This window comes from Pholcus phalangioides, unplaced genomic scaffold (genome assembly GCF_987345545.1).
Source record: "Pholcus phalangioides strain wild (caught in Gottingen) unplaced genomic scaffold, Ppha-v1.0 ptg000015l_1, whole genome shotgun sequence".
Taxonomy (NCBI): Eukaryota; Metazoa; Arthropoda; class Arachnida; order Araneae; family Pholcidae; genus Pholcus; species Pholcus phalangioides.
In genome coordinates this window covers 19,523,306-19,547,417 of record NW_028301608.1, presented here as the reverse complement: position 1 = coordinate 19,547,417, position 24,112 = coordinate 19,523,306, and the positions used below count along the sequence as shown (strand labels likewise).

Here is a 24,112-nt window from a genome sequence, read left to right as displayed (position 1 = left end):
ATGGCGGGGTGCGGGGTAAAGGCGCATCGACTGATGCGTACGTATGAATTGACAAAATCATCATAACCATCATGCCCTCCCATCAATTATTATCGTATCCCCACCCAAGATTTTCAAGTCCATCTCCGTCTATGATTATACAAAATGAATAAAATTCAATTGGAAACAAAACGCATCAATTTGACAATGAAAATTAAGATAGGTGACTCAGTTTAATATTTTAACTGGAATATTTCTCACGGCCAGCAATTCGGGAACCAACTGATCTGACAAGACAATGCTCCCGGTCTTGCGATGCGGAAACAAAAATTGTGGTCCTTCACCTCTGCGCCCACATGTGATTCCAGAGAAAAAATGAAAATTCTACTCTTTTTTTTTTTGTTTATTGTCTGTAATACAAGTAACGAAGTATAAATATATATTTTTATTACTATTATTTGTTTATTCTTCTCTCTTCTTTCGTGATGAAGAAGAACTAGAGCTAATTATCTTCCACGCTGAGAAAACATCTGCAAACAACAATAATTACCACCCGAAAGCCATCTTTCAAGAAAGAAAACAAAACAAAACACAAGAAATTCCTTAAAAAGAAAAAGTGTGTGGAAAAACTTTTTCTTCTATACCTCGGGGCTGGCCATACCAACGCGGACTAACCCGATCATCGCATCGAGCCAATCACAAAAGCGATCTGATTTCACAAACAATACATTCCCGTTCAAAACTCGTTCTTGATTCGCCAGAGTATCGGCGCAATGCTTCTGGAGGTAGAAGATCCACACCTGGACGTTGGTTTCAAACGCATGCGCGGAAGAGTACAAATTTCAACTTTTCCCTCCGTCATGGCGCTCTGGCCATGAGGATTTTTAATTTGTTTTTATTTGTATATATTTTTAAAGTTTTGTTTCTTATTTGACGTTTCGTTGTTTTTTTTTGGGACGTTAACGTCTTGAGGTTTTTGCGTCTTTTGATCGCGACGTTGAGGAGTGAGAGATTCGGACGTCCTTATGATCTGAGCTTCCGGCGGAGATGTTTTTTCTTGTTTATTGAAACTTCAAATGTTTGTTGGACGGACAGGTAAAAAAGTCGTTCACCTTCTTCTTTTTCTCTCGCTCTCTCTTTTTTACGTGTTTTCATTTCCATATTTGTGTATGTTATTAACACTTTCACTTTTTCCCTAATTGATGTTCCCGATGAAACTTTTTATAATGAAAACTCTCTATTGTTTCCTCTGTAAACAATGTCACTGTTGTGATGATGATGACCTAATCAAAATAAAACTTTAATGTGGTGGGGGGAGAAAGAAATAACCGTTGGGCACATATGAATCGTTTATTACTTAATGATCCTCGATGAGTTTTTGATGGTGTTTATTTGTGTTTGTTTTTGATTACTTATGAATGAGGGAAGGGGTTTTAAATGGCTTCTCTGTGACAAAACTTGATTTAAAAAACAATACAAACTTTGGAGGATTTGATGTTTTAATTTGAAATAATTGGTTGTTCGGGCCATAGCCCCAATGCTTGGTTTTTTCTCCTTGGCACCCTATATGGTGATTTTACTAGTTAGTGTAAAAATATTATATGACGTAGCATATTCCCCCATATCTAGTCTAGGCCCGCATGTCTGATCCTACAGGTTCCCCAAGGCTGTGGCCCTGTCTGTCTTCAATCGTGTGGGTAGGGAGGCATTGAGTTAAACCAGTGGTTCTCAAACTTTTGTCACTCGCAGAGGCGCTTTTATGGTTTTGCTGCCTGTGCGTGACACAAATTTTGTTGCCCATTCATCTAATTTTCCTGACTACTTTTCCTCAAATTCACCACTCTGTGCTATAACCTGCTTCGCTTCCCCCCCCCCCAAAAATCCTGCAAGTACATTGTAACTCTAAAGTCACTCTTAGTCATTCACATGCTTGCACACTGTTTTGATTATATAAATCTTGGCACCCTTCTCCCATTCTACTAATTTTCTTGCTCACTCACGTACTTGCACACATTCTTGGTCACTCGTTCTGTAGGAGTCTATGAACAGGATTGTAGGAGTCTTTTGCTTATTCACGTGCTTACAACTGTTTTGGTCACTCACTGACCAAGTGACCAAAACAGTGCCTCTGCCCAGTCACCCTTCTGTCTGAGCAGAGGCACATTTATTTAAGGTTACACAAAAATATTGTCTTCTCCCATTGTACTAATTCTCTTCACCACTTGTTCCTTAAATTTGCTGCCTCTCTGAACTTGCCATCCTGGGCTATAGCCTGCTAAGCCCCTCGTAAATACTCCACTGCTCACTCATTGACTTTCTTGCCCTATTCATGGTTGGTTCATATGCAGGCCCCCCCCCCCCCCCCCGGGAGAGAATACAGTGAAACCTCTCTCTCTACAATGATACACGATGTAACAATAAATCCCTCTACAACAATATTTTTTTTCAAGTCTTGTTTGGAAATGTCTATGCTCTAATGCTCTAATGTTAGACTGCTGCCTCTCGCTATAACTATAATCTATCTCTCCTGATATTTTTTTCCTGATCTGCAGAGTATCATTATATGGAGGTTTTCACTGTAGTTTAGTAGATATTTGATTTAAAAAAGATCCACTTAAAATCATAAATATGCACTCACACACATCAATATTTCCAGCTCATCGCAACGTCTCTGACAAAGGTGGTGAGCATAACCTTTGTCAGAGGCGTTGTCCTACGAGCTGCGATACACACTTTGAGAAACACTAGGCTAAACTCTGAGTATTTTTCTTAACGATTCCGACAGTACAGGGGCATCTAAAATTGTGGGGAGCAGTTTCTCAAGATTTTATTGCGAGGCTTGGCAAATCAAAAAAAATTTCAGGCCCAGCCCTATTTCTTAGGAGCCAAGAATAATTTTAATCTGAAGCAAAATAGTTCTAAATAATTTGTTTTTCCCCTTCTCCAGAACTTAATATCCTTTATCTTTGTTGAAAGACACACTGTTTTAAAATTGAAATATTTTGTGTCGTTCATAGACTCCAATTTAGCAATCACATGTAATTGTGCATGCATACATGTAAAAATTTTCTGCATACATGCAGAAATTTTTTGGCACCAATTTAAATTTCATAGTCGCCATTGTGACTGACCTGGTATTCTTTTTTATTGAAAATCCCAGCAAGTAAAAAAACTTGTTCACTATGGTTTTTTTTTTCTTCTCTATTTTTTTCCTTGTTTTCATTTTCATACCAGCTATAATACCCTGCACTGCCCTTGTTTTCTCCATGTAATGGGACCATAACATAAGTGACAAAGCATTGTAAAAGAGTAAACATGTCTGAAATGCATTGTAACCAAAGTAAACATTCCAAAAAAGTCATTGTTGAGGCCCAAGAATCATTGTTTCCCAACATTTTTTTTGACCAGCTCTGGCAAACTTTCAAAGTAGCTTATTCAAGTCAAGCCCTGTTTGGTATATGTGCAAAATCTGTCAGTGATTGATCTAAATTTATGGATTTGTATTGAAGAACATACACACAAAGAAAATAAATTTTATATGCATATATAGATTTGTATATATTTTTAACACTTTTCTTTTTCCTACTTGATGTCTCGATGTAACTTTTTAATGCAAATTTTGTTTCTCTGTTGGCTGACTTATGGTGTCTGACTTAAAGTAAAACTTTATATAGCGAGAGAGAAATAATAGTTGTGTGTGTGGGCATATATGAATCGTATATACTTAATGATATCGTTGATGTTTTGAATGACCCTTGATGGGTTTTTGATGGTGTTTAATTGTGTTTGTTTTAATTACTTATGAATGCGGCTTTTAAATGGCTTCTCAAACAAAGTTGATTTTAAAAAACAATGGAAACTTTGGAGAATTTGATGTTTTAATTCACAACAATTGATTGTTTGGGCCTGCTCTCCTTGTGCAGGTCTTTTCGTTGGCCCTTTATAAGTGGATGTGAAAAAATTATACGATTTAGCCAATGCCCTTCCCCCAGGGGTGGAGCCCTGTCAGTTCCTCCCCCCCCCCCTATGAGAGGGACATAGAGCTAAGCTCTTTCCAAGAGCTTCTTGTCATGATTCTGACAATATGAGGCATCTACAATTGTGGGGAGTAATTATTTGACAAATATTTGTTGTATCAAAAAATTTTATAACTATACTGAAGTGCCAAAAGTCATGGGATACCTCTTAGTATCATGTGGGACACATCCTTTTACTGGGCAAAGTGCAGCAATATTAAGAGGTATCCCATGACTTTTGGCACTTCAGCATATATTGAAGGACCAGACATATATCTCACTATTATAACTGCTGTTATAACTGCAGTAGGATCCTGATTATCTGAGCTAGCATGGATCAGACCTACATTGAATATTCTGGATCTCACAAAAATAAATTAAACAAAGCTAATAAATAATCTTTAAATTAGCTTTTAAGTAAAGCTATAAATAGTTTGAAATTACATTTAAATAAAGAATGTTTTCAGTTGTTACAGAATACAATGAATTTAGGGTTTGCAACATTTCAAAAAAACATGCTATGAAAAATAGTCTTTCAATGTCTTCTGTCATCAACACTTTTATAGAGGTTAATCTCGATTAAATAATTCATATCACATGCCACAAACAAATAAAATGTTATACCAAAAGAGTTATGGCTATTCTGCTCCAAAAATAATGAACCTATATCATGTAATTCATCATACACACGAACCATCATAACAAGATGCAATAACAATATCTTTATATCTTCAATAAATATCAGCCTAGAATCTATATAATATAAAAATAATGCAACAACGCAATATAACAACTCATCTGCATGTAAATTTTCTTCATTTCAGTAATAACGAAAATTTGAAAAAATTCATACTTTATGAAACAGTAATCAAACTGTACAAATCACAATCATAAGGCTCTCTCTGAAATAATACCGCAGAGTAACCCTTACAGACCTGCTGGAGGGACATTCAAGTCCCTTGACGTCAATAGTGCGTGTATTGCGGGGCTGGACAAATTCCAAAAAGAACAATTTATTTAGGCTTAAAAAAAATGTTTACCTGAAGAAAAATTTCTGAAATAATGTTTATTTTGTCTTTTTTAAGGGCATAGTGACCCTCTTTCATGTTGGCAGATATGCTGCTATGAATTCCAAACATTTTGTGCTGCTCTCGGCCTGCAATTTAGTAACTAGGCCTATACAAATAAAATTTTAGCCGTCAATACTAACTTTTTATTCGCCATGGCGACCTGGAGCTTGTCCAGCCCTGGTGTATATTATCATATTACCCATTTCGAATTTTTTCCTGAATGGTGTCATGAGATATACCTTTACAGCCCAATTAAATTAATGACTGGATAAATAAAAAAACATGCATATTTAAATGTAGATTGGCTAACTAATTTTATTTGAGTAAAGATTTACTACTACTTTACCATACATGCACATGCTAATTTGAATAAAATTGAATTGAAGCCATTTAAAAACTTCAAAAATCAAAGAATAATCAATATAAATCAGAGTTGTAAAAAATTTTGGGTATTATAGTAAAATCCACAGTGGCCTATATACAGTCGAATCCCGTTATAACCAAGAGACCGGAGAAATCACTTTGTTATAACAAAATTTTGTTATAGAGGAATTCCACGTTTTAGCATTGTTCCTATATAAACTTATCTGGGGGATTAGAAAGTATTCGCTAAAATTAAATTTTTGCTATAACGGTATTTGTTAAAGCAAGATTTGACTGTATACTCTGTTTTATTATACTGTTCAGAACCCTTGTACCCTAAACTATACGAAACGTCTGACTCACTTGTAACCATACTTGAAAATATGACATGAAGTTAAGCTGTTTATAAGATGATGAAATGAAAAACGTGAAATTGATAAAAGAAAGAAAAAAAAAAGGAATAATGGAAAAATTAGTTCCTGCTTGTTTTGGTCGCATTTGAAGACACCCATGGTAAACTACTCAAAATGGTCAAAACTTATATTAACCCGGGGCAGTTGAAACAGGTTTTATGCATGGCTAAAACCAAAAAATTTATGTAACCCTGTTTTCTATATAATGTTTTCTAAATATTCCCACGCTTATTTAAAATTCAAAATTTATTTCAATTTAAAATTCAATATGAAGGAAATAGTTAAAACCAGGGACTCTTAACCCCCCCCCCCCCTGCAGTGCTTCTAAAAAAGGTTGGAGGTGCAATAGGATGTTGCAGCGCATAGTTTTAAGAACCTCCAGTTAAAACTATTACTGAATCAGTTTTAAGATCATTTCAGTAGCTTTGTGCACTTTTGACCACTTTTTGGATAGTCAAAACCATTTTTGACTAATATTCTGGTCAAAATTACAACCATGGTTAACGAGAGGTGTTCGTTATGGAGATTCCACTTTATGTGAGATTTATACATTGGGTATTGACAAATCACAGGTCATCACGGTTATTAAAAAAAAATGTTTGTGCCTAAACTTTTGCATGTGTGATTATTGAATTGATCTGTGGACATTACAAATTTTTCTAAATTTATCTTTTATCAGCATTTACCTGCTGAGAAAGAGGTTTTAAGTCCTGGAAAAATTTAACAATAGGGAGATTATTTTAGACTGCTTCTCAGGGCTGTTTTAAGAGCATCATGGGCCCTTGGGCCAAGTGATTTTCTGAAGCCCTACCTGGTAAATTCTTGAAAATTTCATCCAGATTTCAATTTCGTGAGGCCCCTTCTCTTGAAGTCCCCCGGGTCGTCCATGCATTTGGACGGCACTGTTTCTCCTCTCTCCTTCAAATCAGAATATGCCAAAATCTCTGACATCCGTTGCAGAATAATTAATGTAACGCTACTGCTAAAAAATCCGGAAGAATTTTAAAAAAGTGCAAAAAAACACTATTATGGGGATTTTTACCGCAGAACATTTCCAGTTAGCTGAGAATTTGTTGCAGAACAATGCAAGACATTCTGCTTTGGGACTTCCCTCTGGGAAAAAAAAGGCTCCTAAGAAATTCGTCTGGTGCCTAAATTTGCTTTATTTGTTAAGGCCTACTTTGAAATATGTGTATAATGCTTGTATATTAGATCAAACTGAAATAAATAAATTGCTGCTGAAATGTAACTTAGATCACTTTTTTCCAGGTGCGTGTTTTACCTAAGGAAATGCTGTTTGCTTAACAAAAGAAGGCCAGGTAAATTAGATTTTATGAATCTTTTGTTTCTCTGAAATTATATTACACAAGTTTGTTGATGCATGCAAAATTTTGTGATAAAATTTAAAACCTAAAGCCGGGTTCAGACCAACTGTGCAGTATCATGCTGAACTGACTGAAAACTAGTTTTGAGTACAGTACCCTCTCACTAATCCAGCACATATCACACCAGGGTGTGCCAGATTACCAAAATTGCCATATTGCTGGAAGTCTATTGAAAAAGCTCATGTAAATTATATATAGGCTGAACAATGACATGTTTTTCTCTCAAATGCTCGAAGAAAACCTGCCTACAAACGCTGGATTACTAGATGGGCTGGATTAGCACATGGCCGGATTATCATGAGTCTACTGTAATAGCAAAGAATGCATGAATATGCCTCTTTCTTTCATTTACTTGTACCCAACAGATTTTGCTTGTTTCAGTGCCGCATTCCATCATCATCATCATTTGGCGTCCCATAGGGGAAAAGCCTAGGCAAATTTTGCCCATTGCTCTAACACCAAGTGGTTCAACATGAGTTGTGGGTCATGTAAGAATGAAGAAAAATATTATTCTGTGGAAATACCCAGAGTTTGGTGACTGCTCCGGGGACGAGAGTTATGGTATCTATTACCACATTATACTGGGTCTCTGTATGGGACATTAAGGAGAACCGCAACCGGTAAAGCCATGTCAGAAAATTCGAGGCTGCTCCTGTCTGCGGTGCCCTTTTAGAAAAGGAGCAGAGAAGGTCTCAGGGATATGGCTGAGAACTCAACATGAGGTTATTAAATAGTAATGCATGAAAGTTCAAGTTAAAGCAGAACTGAAACTCACCATGAATTTAGGTGTTTAGTGTAATTTAGAAAATTTACCAAGTTGTAAATGCTGGGAGCATTGACAACTTCACTTAGTGTCATCTGATGATCACCGAAGTAGTTCCTTCTCGGGATAGAGAAGGCGGGACATCGTCCCACATAGTGGAGTGGAGTTTCGTCTTCTTCTCTACACGCAGGACAAATAGGTGAATCTGTATAGCTACAGTTGTGTAGGTGTTTCGCTAGGTTAGCATGACCAGTGATGATCTGTATAACCTGTCGAATTTGTTTCCTGTTCAATGAGATAAGTTTTTTGGCAATATTCGGATGGGTTCCCAAGGCCAGCTTGGCCTGTCTGCAGTCCTGCCTTGAGTTCCATTGCCACATGTGTTTGTCTTCTATCCATTGTTTGACATCTCCTTTGATGGTTGACATCGAAACAGGATAGAAAGGCCGCATTCCATAGTTCACTATCAAAATTGCCCAACTTTTCTGAGTCTCTGCTCCAACAAAAAGTTTTTGTTTGGTTCGGTATAGTGCTCAAAGCTTCACAAATTCCAGGTTGCTATGGCAAGTAGAAAATCCGTATTGACGCCTAAAATTTTCCTAAATGTGATTGCTGAATTTAAGTCCAAGAATGTAAACAAAATTTTCTGATAGGGCTGGACAAATCCCAGTTGCCATGGCAACTAAAAAAATTGGTATTGGCACAGAAATTTTTTATGTAGTTGGGCAGGGTAACAGGTTGGTAAGTTACTCAAGTACCAAAGGATGTTTAGTGGTGTAACGAGTTTGATAACTGGTTTGCCCTCGTCAGAAGCTTTCCTGACACGAGTACAACAGAAATGGCAAAATGACCACAGAAAAAGATTGTTACTATAGGCAGTCCTACATTAAGGGGTCAGCGCACCAACCTCTTGATGAGTATAAAAAAGGCTGCAGTTCGAAATTGGCAATAAATTGTAGGTCCCGGTCTAATTAGCCCTCGTGTGCAGAAAATGGCTGTGGTGCGACAAAAATGATCAAATGATCTTTATGTAGTTACTAAATTGCAGACTGAGAGCAGCATGAAATGTTTGGAATTTATGGCAGCATATCTGCCAACATGAAAGAGGAACACTATGCCCTTCAAAAGAAACATTGTTTTGGACTTTTTCCTTCAGGTAAAAATTGTTTTGGCGCCTAAAAAATTTTTTATTTTCCCTAGATTTTTTTGTGATTTGTCCAGCCGTACTTTACAGAGTGTCTTTGAATAACACAAGATGGAGTTTTTCCAAATTGGTGAATCATTTTTCTATCATAAAACCATGCTTGGCTCCCAAAAGAGTTGACTGGTGCCTTAATCATTTTTTGATTTATCATGCCCTGATGGTGTGCTATTTGGTCCTGTCGACCCGGCCTAACAGTACTACTTGTTTACTAAGTAGTAAACAAGTAATAGTACTACTATTAAACCATACATGCATCTTGTGAACACTCCTCTGAGGAATTTTTAATGAATTGGTGCATATCAGGAAACATAAGTACATACGAGGAAGGAGTGATTGTTGATGTGAAGTATGTGATGCTAGGTATGTGTTTTTAGCTAATCAGCCATTGCAGAAAAAATGATTCTGAAGTTCTAGAAAACAGCAAAATATCAGTTGGGGTACAATATGCATGGGTGTAGGCATACATAAGCTTTTTGTCACATTTCAAGGATTATGCACAACTACCACATATTTCATGGTCTTCTGTGCAGAAGACCACTTGTGCAGAAGTTTGGGAACACCATTGCTACCATTGCTTTGAAGGAAGGAGAGAGATATCAAAATAGCATGCAGCCATTTTTTTCCTTTAAACCGAAAACGACACCTAAAAAAATCTATTCCTCAATGGTACCTATACTTCCCCTAGACATACACCTCTAAAAATGTTACTACACCCTTCTAAGAAAGACTTCAGTTTTTCAATCATTTGAACAAAATATTTTGCAAATTTAGTGAGAGAAGGCCGAATGGGATCATATATGTTGGACATCGAATCAGAAAACTTGAAAGATTCAACTTTTGATACCAAGCTGGGAAATTGTGAATAAGCTACTTAGTCCTCTTTCAAAATGGCTATTTACAGTTTTCTTGGCAATAGAAAAGGACAATAACTATGTTTTCATAGTGAGTGATTTGTTAGTCAACAATAAGAACATGGTATCCGAGATGTCACTAAAAATTGAATTTTATTCTGATTTATTTCAAAAATTTTAGGTGCTTTTAGAACAGGAACGCTTTTATACAGGCATTTTCTCACTATGCATCACATCGTTATCAGAGACATTGGAGCCCTTCAATGATAAAGTATAACTGTTGGTTTTTAATCAGGGAGAATGATGATGTACTTCACAAGAGGAAAAGCAGTCTAATCTCATTTTTTCTAAATCAAATGCACCTAAAACTTTTAAAATATATTATTAATTTAAGTGTGCTTTTAGCATATGCATTAACTTGAAAACATCAGTAAACTGTGAGAGGTTTTTTAAATTTATTTAAAACCAGTCAACATTAGCCAATGTTGTACTTTTGTATTGTTGTGACAGGTGTGTATCTCATGCCCGAGTGGCATGGTGGTAAGATGCTCGTCTACCATCGTGAAGGTTGTTGTCAGGGTCCCGGGTTCGAACCCAAGGGAGGATATAGATAAGATATTTTCCCTAAATGAACTCGAGGCAACCACCGATAGACAGTGCCTTCACTTCCAACCCATCTCACTAATGGCAGTAAATTGCAATATAGCGATATGGCCAAAGTTGGTGTTTGGTGAAGAAGTAGTAGGTGTGTATCTCAAAAATGTGACGTGATAGAAAAAAACTGATTTTTTTTACTGGATTCAACATCCTAAAATTAGGTAAATTTGCCTATTTGCTTAGCAGATACAGAAAAAAAGTTTTATTTTGTTCACTAGTGTAGTCAAAGGCTGCATTTTAGAAAGTTTTTACTGTTCGTGCATGTAATTAAAATAACATTTTCCAGTAAACTCAAACATTTTCACCACTTATAAGCTAAGTTGCATCAAAAAATGTCATATAGGCGAATATATAAAAAAAAAACATCAATAAAATAATGAACAAACAAATATTATCAAGGAAACAGTTATTTTCCGGATATTATGCTGAGGTGAACTCGGAAAGAAAAGTCATCACGTCTCTGCCGGGACTCGAGCAAAATACACTCCTCAGCAAAATAAAGATTATGCTTAGGCATAAGACTAATCATTTGTGATGGTTACAATTCTGGGAATAGGACTATTTATATTTTCAAGTTAAAGAATGAGAGAAAGCTTTCGTAAAAATGAAAATTGAAATTCACTTGCACTCTAAAAAAAAATTGTATGGTTAGTTTGGTGATAATTTTAGACATTGACGCTTTTGGGCTAAAAGTAATTTTCTCAGTAGCTTTACTTCATTAGTATAGTTTCCCATATGGAAGGTGAAATTATGATAAAAGTTTAAGATATTTTCTTTTATTGTCAAAATTGTTTCATGTAGTCTAAATTTTGTAATTCGATGTTGGAGACTTATTAACTGCTATAGAGAGGAAATCCATGACCATGATGATCATCAACCATTTTCAATCCACTGCTGGACGAAGGTCTCTAAATTTTTCCATTTTGCTCTGTCTAATGCTTTAGTCATCCAGTTGACTCCGGCCAGTTTTCTGATCTCGTCAATCCATCTTTTGTGGAGACACCTTCTCAGACATTTAACACCATCGGGGTACCAATCTAGAATACTTGTGGTTCATCAGTTGTTCGATCTTCTTGCAATATGTTCATGCCATTTACATTTTTAGACATTTAATTCTTTCTATGATATCATGTACCTTTGTGTGGTTCTTTATCCAAGTGATTAGTTTCCTGTCTCTTCTTCTGGTGCCTAACATACATCTTTCCATGCTCCTTTGCGTTGTCTGTAGCCTCAGTGGCGGATTACCGCACAGGCGCATGAGGCGCGCGCCTGGGGCCTCGGCAGAGCGGGGGGCCTCGACATATTTCATCCCCGGTTCATACTTGGGCTTTTAATAAATGTTTCAAAAGTTTGATATGGAGAATTTGCAAATATAAAAATATATTCCTTCAAATGTCTGATTATTTTTACTTCTAATTTTTTATGAATTTATTATAAATGGTTGGGCCCCGTGGTAATTTGTACTCTTTTGGATGAGGTAACTAATTGGTTTTTTGCTAACACGTTATAATCGGGATCCAATGCATTTCATTCAAGTGTTCTAAAATATACATCTCGGTTTTAGCGTAATCACGTTAGTTTATGAATGTAATTATAACCGAGTTTTAATGTATGCTCATGTAGGAAAGCAAAAAAATTTCACTAGTTAGAAAAATTTAATTTTTTCTTCATTGGTTTTCTTTATTGTTATCAGTGCAAAAGCGCCAAACAAAGAATTAGCTTCTGTGGAATAGAACTTCACCATACAGTTCCCCGAATTTGTCTTCTCCCCTCATTTTTTTATGGCAGCCTGAGAAGGAGAGCAATTCCTTTGTCCAGTGCATCCGAAATCCCATCACCCTCCTTGTCAAACCACTTAATAGACAATGGATGAGAGCAACCGCAGGTCCAGCCGAACCGTCATCAGGGAGCTCAAGCCTTCCCAATACATGATGGCAGCTTTCCGGTTACCCCAACCGTCCAAAAAAATGTGGATTTTCTCGGTTGAAAAAACCGCGCTCAGCGGTTGCAGTTGTATCTGTGCGTTGACAGAATAAAACTATAGATGCTGCCTTCCCCCCCAACCTCAACCGCGTGCAACCGCGCCGTAGTCAGGTCCCAGCCTACGACAGCTTTGGTGTAAGCTTTTGTATACAGTATAATGGATGGCAAGATGGCTATCGGCAAGCGGCGACATCGACAGGAAGAGACACTCGTACTAATTAAAATGAATGTAGTAGAGCTCTTATTGTGATTTTGTCTCCCACTTGTTTGAATGAAATACTATAAGCTGGTTCAAACAACATATACATTTGCAATCTATGACTGGAACCATACGACAAAAAAAAAGTGGGGTTTGAAATGAATGCTGAATGACATGCATTCTGAATCACGTGATTTTTCTGTTTCTCTTTTAAACACTCCCTCTCCGGCTGAAAAAAATCAAGGGGGTTTCTTTTCCTTCTTTCTAAAAAAAGAGCTACATTTTTGGATTGGTCAAGGAGGCTTGGGTAGACAACATCTTTGTGTCAGACCGAAAAGTGTTTATTGTTAATGTAATTGTAATGTGTGTTATTGTAATGAAAAAAATTTTCATGCCGATCCTCAAGATTTCCTTTAGGATTTAGATTGCAGAATCTCCAAAAATAACGGTAAGCAAAACTAAAAATATATAAATTATCTGATAAATTTTTATTTGAGCGTTTCAATTCAACTACAGTAGTCTCTCGAGAATTCGGTCGTGCTCTAATCCAGCACGTCCAGTAGTCCAGGATATTTAGGTGGTGTGGTGTCACTTTTCTCCTGATGCCCTAACCCCTTAACACGTTCTAATATTTCTTAATTGCTGATCAAGTCCTGACTATGTCTTTGCACGAAATTTCATATATTATTTCAATGGGTTTCTTCAAAGTTAATCCAGCAATTTCGGTAAAATCTGGCACACCGTGGTCTAATACGTACCGGATTAGCGAGAGTCTACTGCAGGGGTCTTCAACCTTTGAGGCATAGCAGGCCATATTGAAACATTTTATAAAGTACGCGGGCCACAATGTTATACTGTGGCATTTTTCGTTATTAAACGAAACGGGGGGGGGGGGGCATAATATAGAAGATTTTTATTCACTCTGAATACAAATAATACAAAGGCAAAGGCCACAACAGGCAGAGTGCCCAACGAGGTGGCTGAAAGAGAAAATAATAATAATTAACATAATAATAGTAAAAATAAAATAGAATAAACTAATTCTGAAATAATTTCTTTCATTAAATTTAATTCATTCTGAACTAATTTCTTCCATTAAAAATATAATTCTTATATTTACTCTGATATAATTTCTTCCCTCTATTCCCTCTATTGAAGAAATGTTTTTCTATTAAATATTATCAGTATCTTTATATCAAATCAAATATATTATATTTGAGATATTATCAAATCTTTATTAATCAGTAATATTAAATTACTAAAACTATGACGGATCTCCATTTTTGCCGTGTGGCTGAAGGCACCAGGACGGACATCTTAGATTACTAAAAATATGATGCAGAATTTTACTGTGATTTTTTTTTTTTAATGGGAGTGTGATTATTTTTCATCTAGTACCAGAGAATATCATTATATTTCCTTATCTTATTATTGTGTTTATGGTTTTGGTGATGCAAAAATAAAAAAAAGTTATGATTTTCATAATATTGTTCATTTTAGTGAACCATCTCGTTCTTATTAGGGCCAAAAGGGTGCAGTGGTGGATAAACGCAAATTTGTGGGTGGGGGCGGTGGTTGTGACCATGTGTTCAATTTTTCAGGACGGTTCTGATTTTTTTTGGAAAAAATTCTGAATTTTCCCCCTTTTTTAAGCAAATTTATTTTCTTGGTTTGTTATTCTGTCAAAAACGTAGAAAACATTTTTTCCATTTAATTTTTCTGCTCTCGGGGAGGGGGGGGGGTGACAGACCCTACCTTTGATCCGCCCCTGATAGGGGGCCTCCAGATCAGGTTGCGCCTGGGGCCTCCCAAAATCATGATCCGCCACTGTGTAGCCTTTGTATCATCTTGCTTGTGAGTGTCCATGTTTCAGCTCCATAAGTCAGTGCTGATAGCACACACTGGTTAAAAACTTTTCTTTTCAGACATAATGACATGTGACTCTTCAGAATTACACAGTTTTTGCCAAAAGTGTTCCATCCAATCCTGATCCTTCTGTTTATTTCATTAATGATTCCATTGTCCATGGTAGTTTCTTTTCCCAGGTATACATAGCTTTCCACTTCTATCTCTGTGTTGTTGAGCGAGATTGTCCTCTTCAATGATCATATCATGACCATGATATGAACACAAATATAGCTGTTGAAAGTTACCAAAAAGATGCACGCTAATGAATTGGTTGATAAAAAACAACTTTGTGTATTCCCATTTTTTTATTCTACAATTTTAATATGTACTCAATCTTTATTATTATTATTATAATCAAAGTCGGAATGGTCTCCTAATTTATATAATTTAATACTTACCGTATATACTCGTGTATAAGCCGACCCCCCTACTTCAGGGCCATCAAAACCGCAATAAATTGGAAACCCGTGTATAAGCCGACCCCAAAAAAATCTGTGCATTTTAGAGAAAAAATTCCTATATTTTCATGCAAAATGAATAGTTAGCGGAGATTTATAATAGAAAATGATTCAAACTTTTTAATCCATTTCTTTTGAGTCTCCAAGCTCATCATAATCCATCAGATCATCATAAGGGGGTGCGGCATCTTCGTTTTTATCCTCATCTGGGCGGTCATTGCCATTGCACTTTCAAAGAGAATATCATCTTCAGTTCCGTCCATCGCATTGCTGACGCAACACTTTTTGAATGATCGGCACAAACAGAATTCCACGCCTCATGTACCTATTGGCACAATTGGCCAATGTCAGGTTTCTTCAAGGCATCACATTTTGTAGTTTCCTTATCATCGGAACGGAACTCATCCATTCGATCCCCAAATTTCTCAACTATTCTTTGAGAGGCTTTCTGATGCTCACATCTAAAGGCTGTACAATCGACGTTAGCCCACCTGGTATCAAAGCCAATGATGTTTTCGATTTCTTTGAATCGGCTACATTATCCATTCTGTAGGCTTTGAACATATCCCATACCAATAATGCCGGATTCTCGAACACTGCTACAAAAATGACTACTGATTGCAGGGGTAGATATTTTCTCATCAAAAACTAACCCGAGTATAAGCCGGCCCCCCCCCCCCCCCACTCGAGGAATGAATTTTTCCACAAAAAAACTTGGCTTATACACGAGTATATATACGGTATTTATTATTCAAAGTTTTGTGTAGGATTTATAATTTTCATTTAATAAATAGAAGAGTTCATGCTATGAGGATCTTTATTGTACTAGTGTACAAAATATTTCATTGAAGTAATATATTACTATGGAAATTGGAAGTAAATAAATGACTTGACTCCTTAACGGTCGACAAAATCTTACATGATCTGCTTCCCCAGTGCCACCCTTTTTCGATCACAAAGAGTAAAGGCATATAAATACACCCGTGGCAGTTAACGCACAAACTCCCTAGGGCATATATATATACCTGCGGCAGTTAAGGTGTTAACAAATAAATGAATAACTAATTGTTCATTGGACTATCAACATATTTATCACAAGTTAATAAATTAGTTTTGGGGGACAGTACACAATTTCTTCTAAATCATGTCAGTGTGTTTACCAATACAAAGAATGTTATCTAATTCCTCAAAAAATAAGAAAGACCATTAATTTTACTGTTTTTATTGAAAAGACTGCTTGGCCCCATAGAAATTTGGCTCGTAAAGAGTGGGGGGGATTTCTTGCTGTAAGGCCTGTCTATAAAAAATGAGAGTAACTTATGACTGTGACTCATGATCTAACCCATGGCATAGCTAATCCCAGGCGCCAGGTTACTATGGTCAGGGCCGTAACTAGGATTTTTGCTGCCAGGGGAAAATGTGATTTCACTGTCCCCCACAACTTTAAAATTTAATAATTTCATAACAGTGTTCTTTGTTCCCATCTAAAACTGCTACCCTCTAAATTTTACCCCTGCCCCCTCTAGTTCCAGCCCTAAAAAATTTATATCCCCCCAGTGACTAAAAAATTGATATTGATACCTAATTTTTTCATGTATGGTTACTGAATAAGTCTGATGACAGCATAAAGTTATCAGAAATTGTCAGTGTTTGCTAACATGGAAAGGGGCCCTAAGTCTTGAAAAAAGTCAATGAATTCACTGTTTTTGGACCAATTTCTTCAGAAAAAATACTTGGTGCCTTTAAAATTTTGTTGGCAACTAAATTATTTTTTTTTGTTGTTGATTTTTTTGATTTGTCAAGCTTCTATAAGCCTTCATTAGATTAAATTAGTCAGTATCTTTGTTTTCTTTATGGAACATAGGATGGCATTATTTTGTTTCTGTGAACTTAAACTCATATCATATTCCTATTGCACTGTTGTATTTGTAGAAAGATATTTATGAATGGTCATAAACGGGCCTTTTTTGTTATTTAGTGTTCTGACATGACATGGGGCAAAAACACACATCTACTCAGTGAGGGATTCTTTGCTTATGTTAAATTAAAGTATTAGAGGTTTTGTTTATGAATTAAAAAATTAATTGAAACTATGCATAATGGTATATAAAACATCTATGAAGCTTGTGCTGCAGGAAACAAGTTGTCTCAAACCAAACAGCCTGAATCTTCTCTCAACTTCAATGTTTTTCCGTAATGTTTGATTTTCTTTTTCTCCTAATTTACATAAATGAAAGAAAACGTTTATGCGTGTAGGCATAATATATAATGCATGGAAACAGACTGACATTGTTATTTATGCATGAGATAAACTTTCCATGAACCTAGCAGTATTGTGTAAAACAATCTGAAAGGAAGACAACTTTTTTTACTTTACTTATGCAACCAAACCTTGGTTTTGAATGTTGTTTTGAAAGATGTGTGCTTTTGAAAATTCTTTAAAAAGTAATTGATTTGAACAGCATCATTACACAAATACTTTTGATCACAACCTGCTTCTGAATTATCTAAAAACCTGCTTTTGGAGAAGAATTCCAAAGAAAAATGCTGAAAAAAAAGGGAGACTTTTTCTTTAATAAAAAAACTCAAAATATATTTTTTTTGAATTTGCTGTTTTGAATAAGGACCTCTTGAAGCCTGACCTTTTAGTGTTAGGTTAATTGGTAGAAGTGAAATCAAACAAAATGATGAAATTCATGCCATCCTTTATTCAACAGCTGGATTTGTGAAGATGTCGAAAGGGAAAGGCATTATTCCAAGTTTCAAAACATCCTTAAAAGTAAAACCATTCATATTTAAGAATATAATTGAAGTTGGGTTTAAGTTTTCCCAAATCTAGCTGTGATTTTCATTTACTATTTGGAAATACACAGATAATTTTTTCCCTTCTCATGTGCAAAAGTTGTTCCAAACAAATTTTTTTTTTTTTCAGAACCTCTTTCCTGATTATACAAACACTTGTTTTTTTACATTTGCGCTCCTCCCCCACCCACTGATATTGAATAGAAATTGAGCTTCGAAGGGTGTAATGTACAGAGTAACAAGGTGATTGAATCTAATCTACCTAATTATTATTGTTGTTACAAAATTTGATTTTTTTATGAATTTCTGAGACAACTTGGAGAAAATTCAGATCTTAAATTATTTCCGTTACAGTTAACATTTCAAAATATGTTTTTCCCCCCCTTTCCACTGTGTTGGAAACACATTTATTTGGAACACACATCAGTATTCTGAGCTTTCAAAAGCTTTTGGTTACATTTTGGAGGAAAATATTGTTTTTCAGTTAGAGACCATTAACCGGACCATCATAGTACACCATTATTTCTCTTGATCATTTTTGTGGCACCACGGTCAATCTCTGCACACAAGGACTAATTAGACTGGGACCTGCAATTTATTGTCGATTCCAAACGGCAACCTTTTTTTATACTCATCGAGAAGTTTGTGCGCTAACCCCGTAATGTGGGACTCCCTATGGTAGCAATCTTTTTCTGTAGTCATTTCGCCGTTTCTGTTGTACCAGTGTCACATGGGCGGACATACGGGGGGGGGGGCAGCGTCAAAGGTGTAGTCGACTGATCTAATGCATATATGAATTGACATCATCATCGTGCCTCCCAGACTTCCAAGTCTATCTCCTCCTATGCCGTGTCAGGAAAGTTTCTGACAAGGACGAACCGGGTATCGAACTCGCGACACCTCTTAATATCCTTTAGGCGAGTATCTTATTTCCTTTTCATTCTAGAACTGATAGAATTTGAATAAAATGGTGAAAGTTTTTCCAATTACCGTAACAAAATGGTTTCGTGCATCGGTGTGTATGTCTTCGTCGTTGAAATTTCAACGAGTCATTTTAAATTGAGGATGTTGTATTGTTTTTTTTACATGATATGTTTAATTGAAAGAAAAAGAAATCTTATCCGATCAATATTTGTTTTAAAAAAAAGTGAAAATTGGGAGTAAAGTCGAATCCCGTTATAACGAACTCCAAGAGACCGGAGAAATCACTTCGTTATAACGAAATTTCGTTATAAAGGAATTCGAGGTATTTGTATTTCTCCTACGTAAACTGATTTGGGAGAATCAGAAAAGTGTTCGTTAAAAAGAGATTTTCGCTATAACGGTATTCGTCTGTATATATATAAAGCGAAATTTCCACAAATATCTTTCACTTATTTATTTTGTCAATAAAATCGCTCATCTGCAACGATTTCCACTTCCGAGTACACTTGTTCCTGAAAGAGAAGAAAAACCTATGTAGTAGTGGTTGGTCTTGCGGCATAGCTTTCGGCATCCGTCTTCTCATTTTCTGGCATTTTATTATTTAAGACCTCATCCAGTGATTACGGTCAAGATCACCAAATAGCCACGTAAAATATTTAACGTCGTCACTCGTGCGTATCTTCTAGTTGCCACGCCGCTTTCAATTTTGCGGAATCGGACAACGCCCCCACCTCTTTCGTCCTTCCAGTATCGTAACATAACTACTGTCGCAAAAATAGTGGTCATCTTCACATCACGCTTCTAGTAGGAAACAGTAGTTTACCATCTGGTGCTTTGTGGGAGGGTTTATCCCGCAATCAATCCTTGTATGAAATATTACCTATCGTCGTATCAGTCATTATTGGTTCCGATATATATATACATCGTAACATCGTAGCTTTTTAATCTATTTGAAAAGTTCAGTGCTGTGATTTGATGATAAAAGTGATAGATTCACGCGGCAGTGTTATTGGCCTTCAGTTTACTGCTCGGTTACTGTACTGTTAACCTTCACTTCGTAGCTGCTTTGTGAATGTTGGGAATGTGCTTAGTTTTTCAAGAGTTTTAAAGCGAATTATGAAGTTCATATAGCCTGGAGCTTTCGTGTTTTTCCCAAGTCAATCAACTTTGATACCGCCGATTGGTATGCCGTACTGACGCAGTTTACAGTTCATTACTGTAAAATAGTGCATTATTCGGCGATTTTTGCATATCTAGATCAGAATAAATTCGATAAGATCTACTCATTTTATTCCATATCATAGATATGCTTTTCAACTCTTTGCCGACGACTATCTTTTTATTGTATCCTTGAGTGATTTTTCTATTGGCTTTGTGGATGCGAGTGATGAGTGTTTCAACATTCTCACCCTGAAATAATAATTTGCTGAAATGTTCTTACGATGGTGTGAAGAAGTGCGAAATTGAATAAGTTTCCTGTGTGCCGTTGCAATGCAATAGATTTTTTTTTCTCCTCGTCGGAAATATTTTTAAGGATGGATTGATATTGTTGAATTTTCTGAAAATTTACAAGTTGACAACATGGGAGTAATCCTGAGTCGCGGACGAAAATCTGACGAAATAACCGAAGTTCCTTCTCCTATTGCGGAAGATTCGGACGAGCCCAAAGCCGCGTCACCCGAAGAGCCCCGTGTCGAAGCCATGCCGCCTGTGGACGAGGACGGTCCTCTAGCTGGTATCATGGCACCGCGGCCAAACACTTATACTGTGGTTATGAGCCGTCTCGCTGGGCAGAAGTTTCTCGGCCTGAGGCTAGAAGCCAGACAGCGGGCCATGATGGCTGCTGCTACCAAGGAAGCCGTTGCGAATGCCGACCACCCACCCTGGGAGCCTGTCCAGGATTGAATAAGCTTTATTCGTGCTATACGTTGTGCCCAGATGTAAAACTGATGTTTTTTACTTTACATTGGAATTCATAGGTTATCACGTAAGCTCTTCATGTACATTATATATATTTGTATAGTCCGTATTGCGTAGACTCTACTTATATTCGGGTCGTTTGTGCAACATCTGGATGGTGAGTAATCTACAACACAGGATATAAAATTTTTTCAAAGCAAGTTCTGAAAATTTTCAGTAATTATCTTGAGTGATATTCGTCCTTAATAATTGTTGATTTCTTAAATCTGGATCTTATGTAATAAAGATTTTGATTTGGTTTTCTCAGTTTATGGAAAGACTAAAAGACTAATTCTAAACGTTTGAAATGTATTTTATTTGTGGGGAATTAACCTAATGAGGATATTATAAATATTAAATGAAGTTTAATACACCGGGTAGAGCTCAATGAGAATGGCCTACGTGAACTCTTTCAGAGATAAATGCTATATTGTTGCTTAGTTTACAATAACGTTGAAGTGTTTTCGCTTTTAGTTTTTCTGGGAAATCAGGTGTCAACATGAGTGGTTTTTTTTTCTTCCAACATTCGTTCGTCGAAGGCCGTGCAAAATTTTCGTTAAGGGAATCGAATGATCTTTATTATCTACTGTTTCTACTTGTTTTTTTAGTTTTGTTGGACGTCACTGAATTTGGCCTCCTTTATTTCTTTCTTCCTCTTTTTATTTTGTTATATACTTTCCTGGAAATAGCGGATGTATGATATCTCTACGAAACTATGACTAAAGCCTTGCTCACGTCTTTTTCGCATCAGTTTCGCATCCGACTGTTTGTTGTGCGCGCTGTACATAACAGATTCAGAATTATTATTTATTATTATTTGTCTGAAAATTATTGAATTTCGATGTGGTAATATAATTAATAATTAGTTTGTAATGAGGAATAGAGATTCTTCTCGATCCGGGAGTCCGTCCCGTCGACGAAGATTGTCTATAACTGCTATTACGACGCTGCTAAGGAAAAGCTACCACGTGAGTTAACTTATTAATTTTTTGACCCCCCCCCCCTTTATATATATTTACGTTTAATGAAAAAAAGTTAACATTTTTTAGCGTTCGATAGTTTTGTGGATCATTAGTGGTTGTGTACAACAAGTCATTCAGACCGGTATAATTAGCTGAAATTTCGAACTTTCAAGCTTTTCTTTTTTTAGATTCACCCAAAACTCGTTGATGACGAGATATTGATTAGTCGTATTTATTAATGCACTCGCGTCAATTAGTTTTTAATGTGATTTCGTGGTCTTGTGTTGGCTATTTATTGCATTTGCATGCGGACTCGTACGTTATGCCGTTCTCGCGAGACTGCAGTCAATCCCGAACAACGTGCCGCGGCTTCCCAGGTGTCGTTGAATAGAACGTATCTCAAAACGTTTTGGGAATAAAATTATACCGAGTAGGACTTGCGATTCTGAAAAACCAATCTGATAATACAATTTTTGTGTGTCTGTGTCCGAGATTGAGCAGCGGTGGCACAAGGTATATAAAATTATACTTAAGGAAATCATTACCCAATCAAAGAAATTGATTTTAAAAAAACCCAGTAAAATTTGATTAAATTTAAAATTTTTGAAATCGCAGGTATACTAAGTGTTTCATTCTCATTACCATATCATTATTGTTTTTTCTGATTTTAATGTTACCGTTCTATTTCAATAAGGACTATTTTTTCATTTAAAAAACTTTTTTTTTCGGTATAAAGGTGTATAGGAAAGTCTCGGTATCTTGGAATAACGCGTGAACCATTCATCCTAGAAGCGCACTTCCAATTAAAAAAAGTGCCCAAATAACTTGTATACCTCGCATACGTCATTCATATTGCGGGGGGGGGGGATTCTCAGCCACCTCGTTGGGCATTTTGTCTGTTGTGGCCTTGTATTTGTATTGTCATCAAAATGGGAAAAAACCTTTTTATTTGGTCACTCTGTCCTGAAATACCAATTATAGATACAAAGTTGTTGCCGTCTTTCCTTAACTCAAAAAATAGTAGTAATCGCTGAGATATTTAAATTCCAAAATTGATGAAAATAAAAAGGAAAGATCTGAATAAACTAACAAACAAGCTCATTCATATGCTGTTCTTTCCGTCATTTACAGCAATTTCCGAATTAAAATATCTCAGCGAATATTACCATTTTTGGGCTAAGGAGAGACAGGGCGACAACTTTCTAATTGGTTTTTAGGAAAGGGTGACCAATAAAAAGTTATTTTTATTTTAATTACCATACAGCCCCTGACGATATAAATAACATGTCTGAAGTCAGTCCACACATTTTTTTGGGTACTTTTTCCAACACTGAGAATATGTGACTAGCATTTACAGTTCATTAGTTATTCCAAGATAAAGGGACTTTCTTATGCATCCTGTATATGAATAGAGACGAATATGATTGAAACATCATGCTTTTTATATATTTTAGTTTTATTATTAGTTCCTTTCATGGGAAGAGCCTTTCAAAAGAGCTAAGTGCATATATACAGTGAAATATCTCAATAAGGGACATCCACTGGACTAGATTTTTTGTGTTTTAAATGGAGATGTCCCTTATTCATGGGTAAATAGGTGCATATTCAAATGAACAGGACACCTGTTCTTTAAATAGAGGCATCCTAAAAGCATCATGTTTATAAAAAGCATCATGTTTAGATTATCATTTGTAATCTAGTGGTGTGTAAGGAGTTCTAAATTAGAAACATATTCTTTATTTATTTTAGATGAGTGAAGGCCGTCGCAGCCAAATAGTGCTGCTTGATGAGAGACGTTTGGACTTGGTGATTCAACCAAAACTATACGCTGGAGAGTTACTCGATTTGGTGGCATCACATTTTCATTTAAAAGAAAAGGAATATTTTGGCATTGCTTATTATCCTCAAGACTCGTAAGTTTCTGGAAGCTATTTTTTATTTTTTGTTTAATTCATAGACAAGGAAAACCATGTTTTATTTATTTTTTCCATTCTCTGAATTGTATCAGACCAATTATATCTTGACAAATGCAAATAAAATTCTGGCCCCAACCGAATTTCTTAAGGGACAAGCATATTTTTTGTTCATGAGAAATTGCCAAAAAAATTTTTTTGGTGACATTTTTTGTGACACTCCTGTGAGTTTGTAACCCCTTTCTATATCAGTAGACACATTGACATAAATTTCGAAAAATGTTTGTTCTCATGCTCAAATTT

General features: G+C 36.1%; 1 protein-coding gene across 2 annotated transcripts in view; it reads left to right on the top strand.

Moving 5' to 3' along the window:
• Window positions 1–809: 809 nt before the first annotated feature.
• LOC149075623 (uncharacterized) overlaps window positions 810–24,112 on the top strand; it is an 82,745-nt gene continuing 59,442 nt past the window's right edge. The window contains exons 1-3 of one of the 2 annotated variants that reach the window (XM_089243110.1): window positions 810–1,074; window positions 7,111–7,160; window positions 23,646–23,809. In XM_089243110.1, coding sequence (XP_089099236.1) covers window positions 23,646–23,809 — 164 coding nt within the window. In that variant the 5' untranslated portion in view covers window positions 810–1,074; window positions 7,111–7,160. Of the gene's footprint in view, window positions 1,075–7,110; window positions 7,161–21,709; window positions 21,903–23,645; window positions 23,810–24,112 lie in introns of those variants that run through there. The other variant, XM_089243109.1, reaches the window with a different exon arrangement.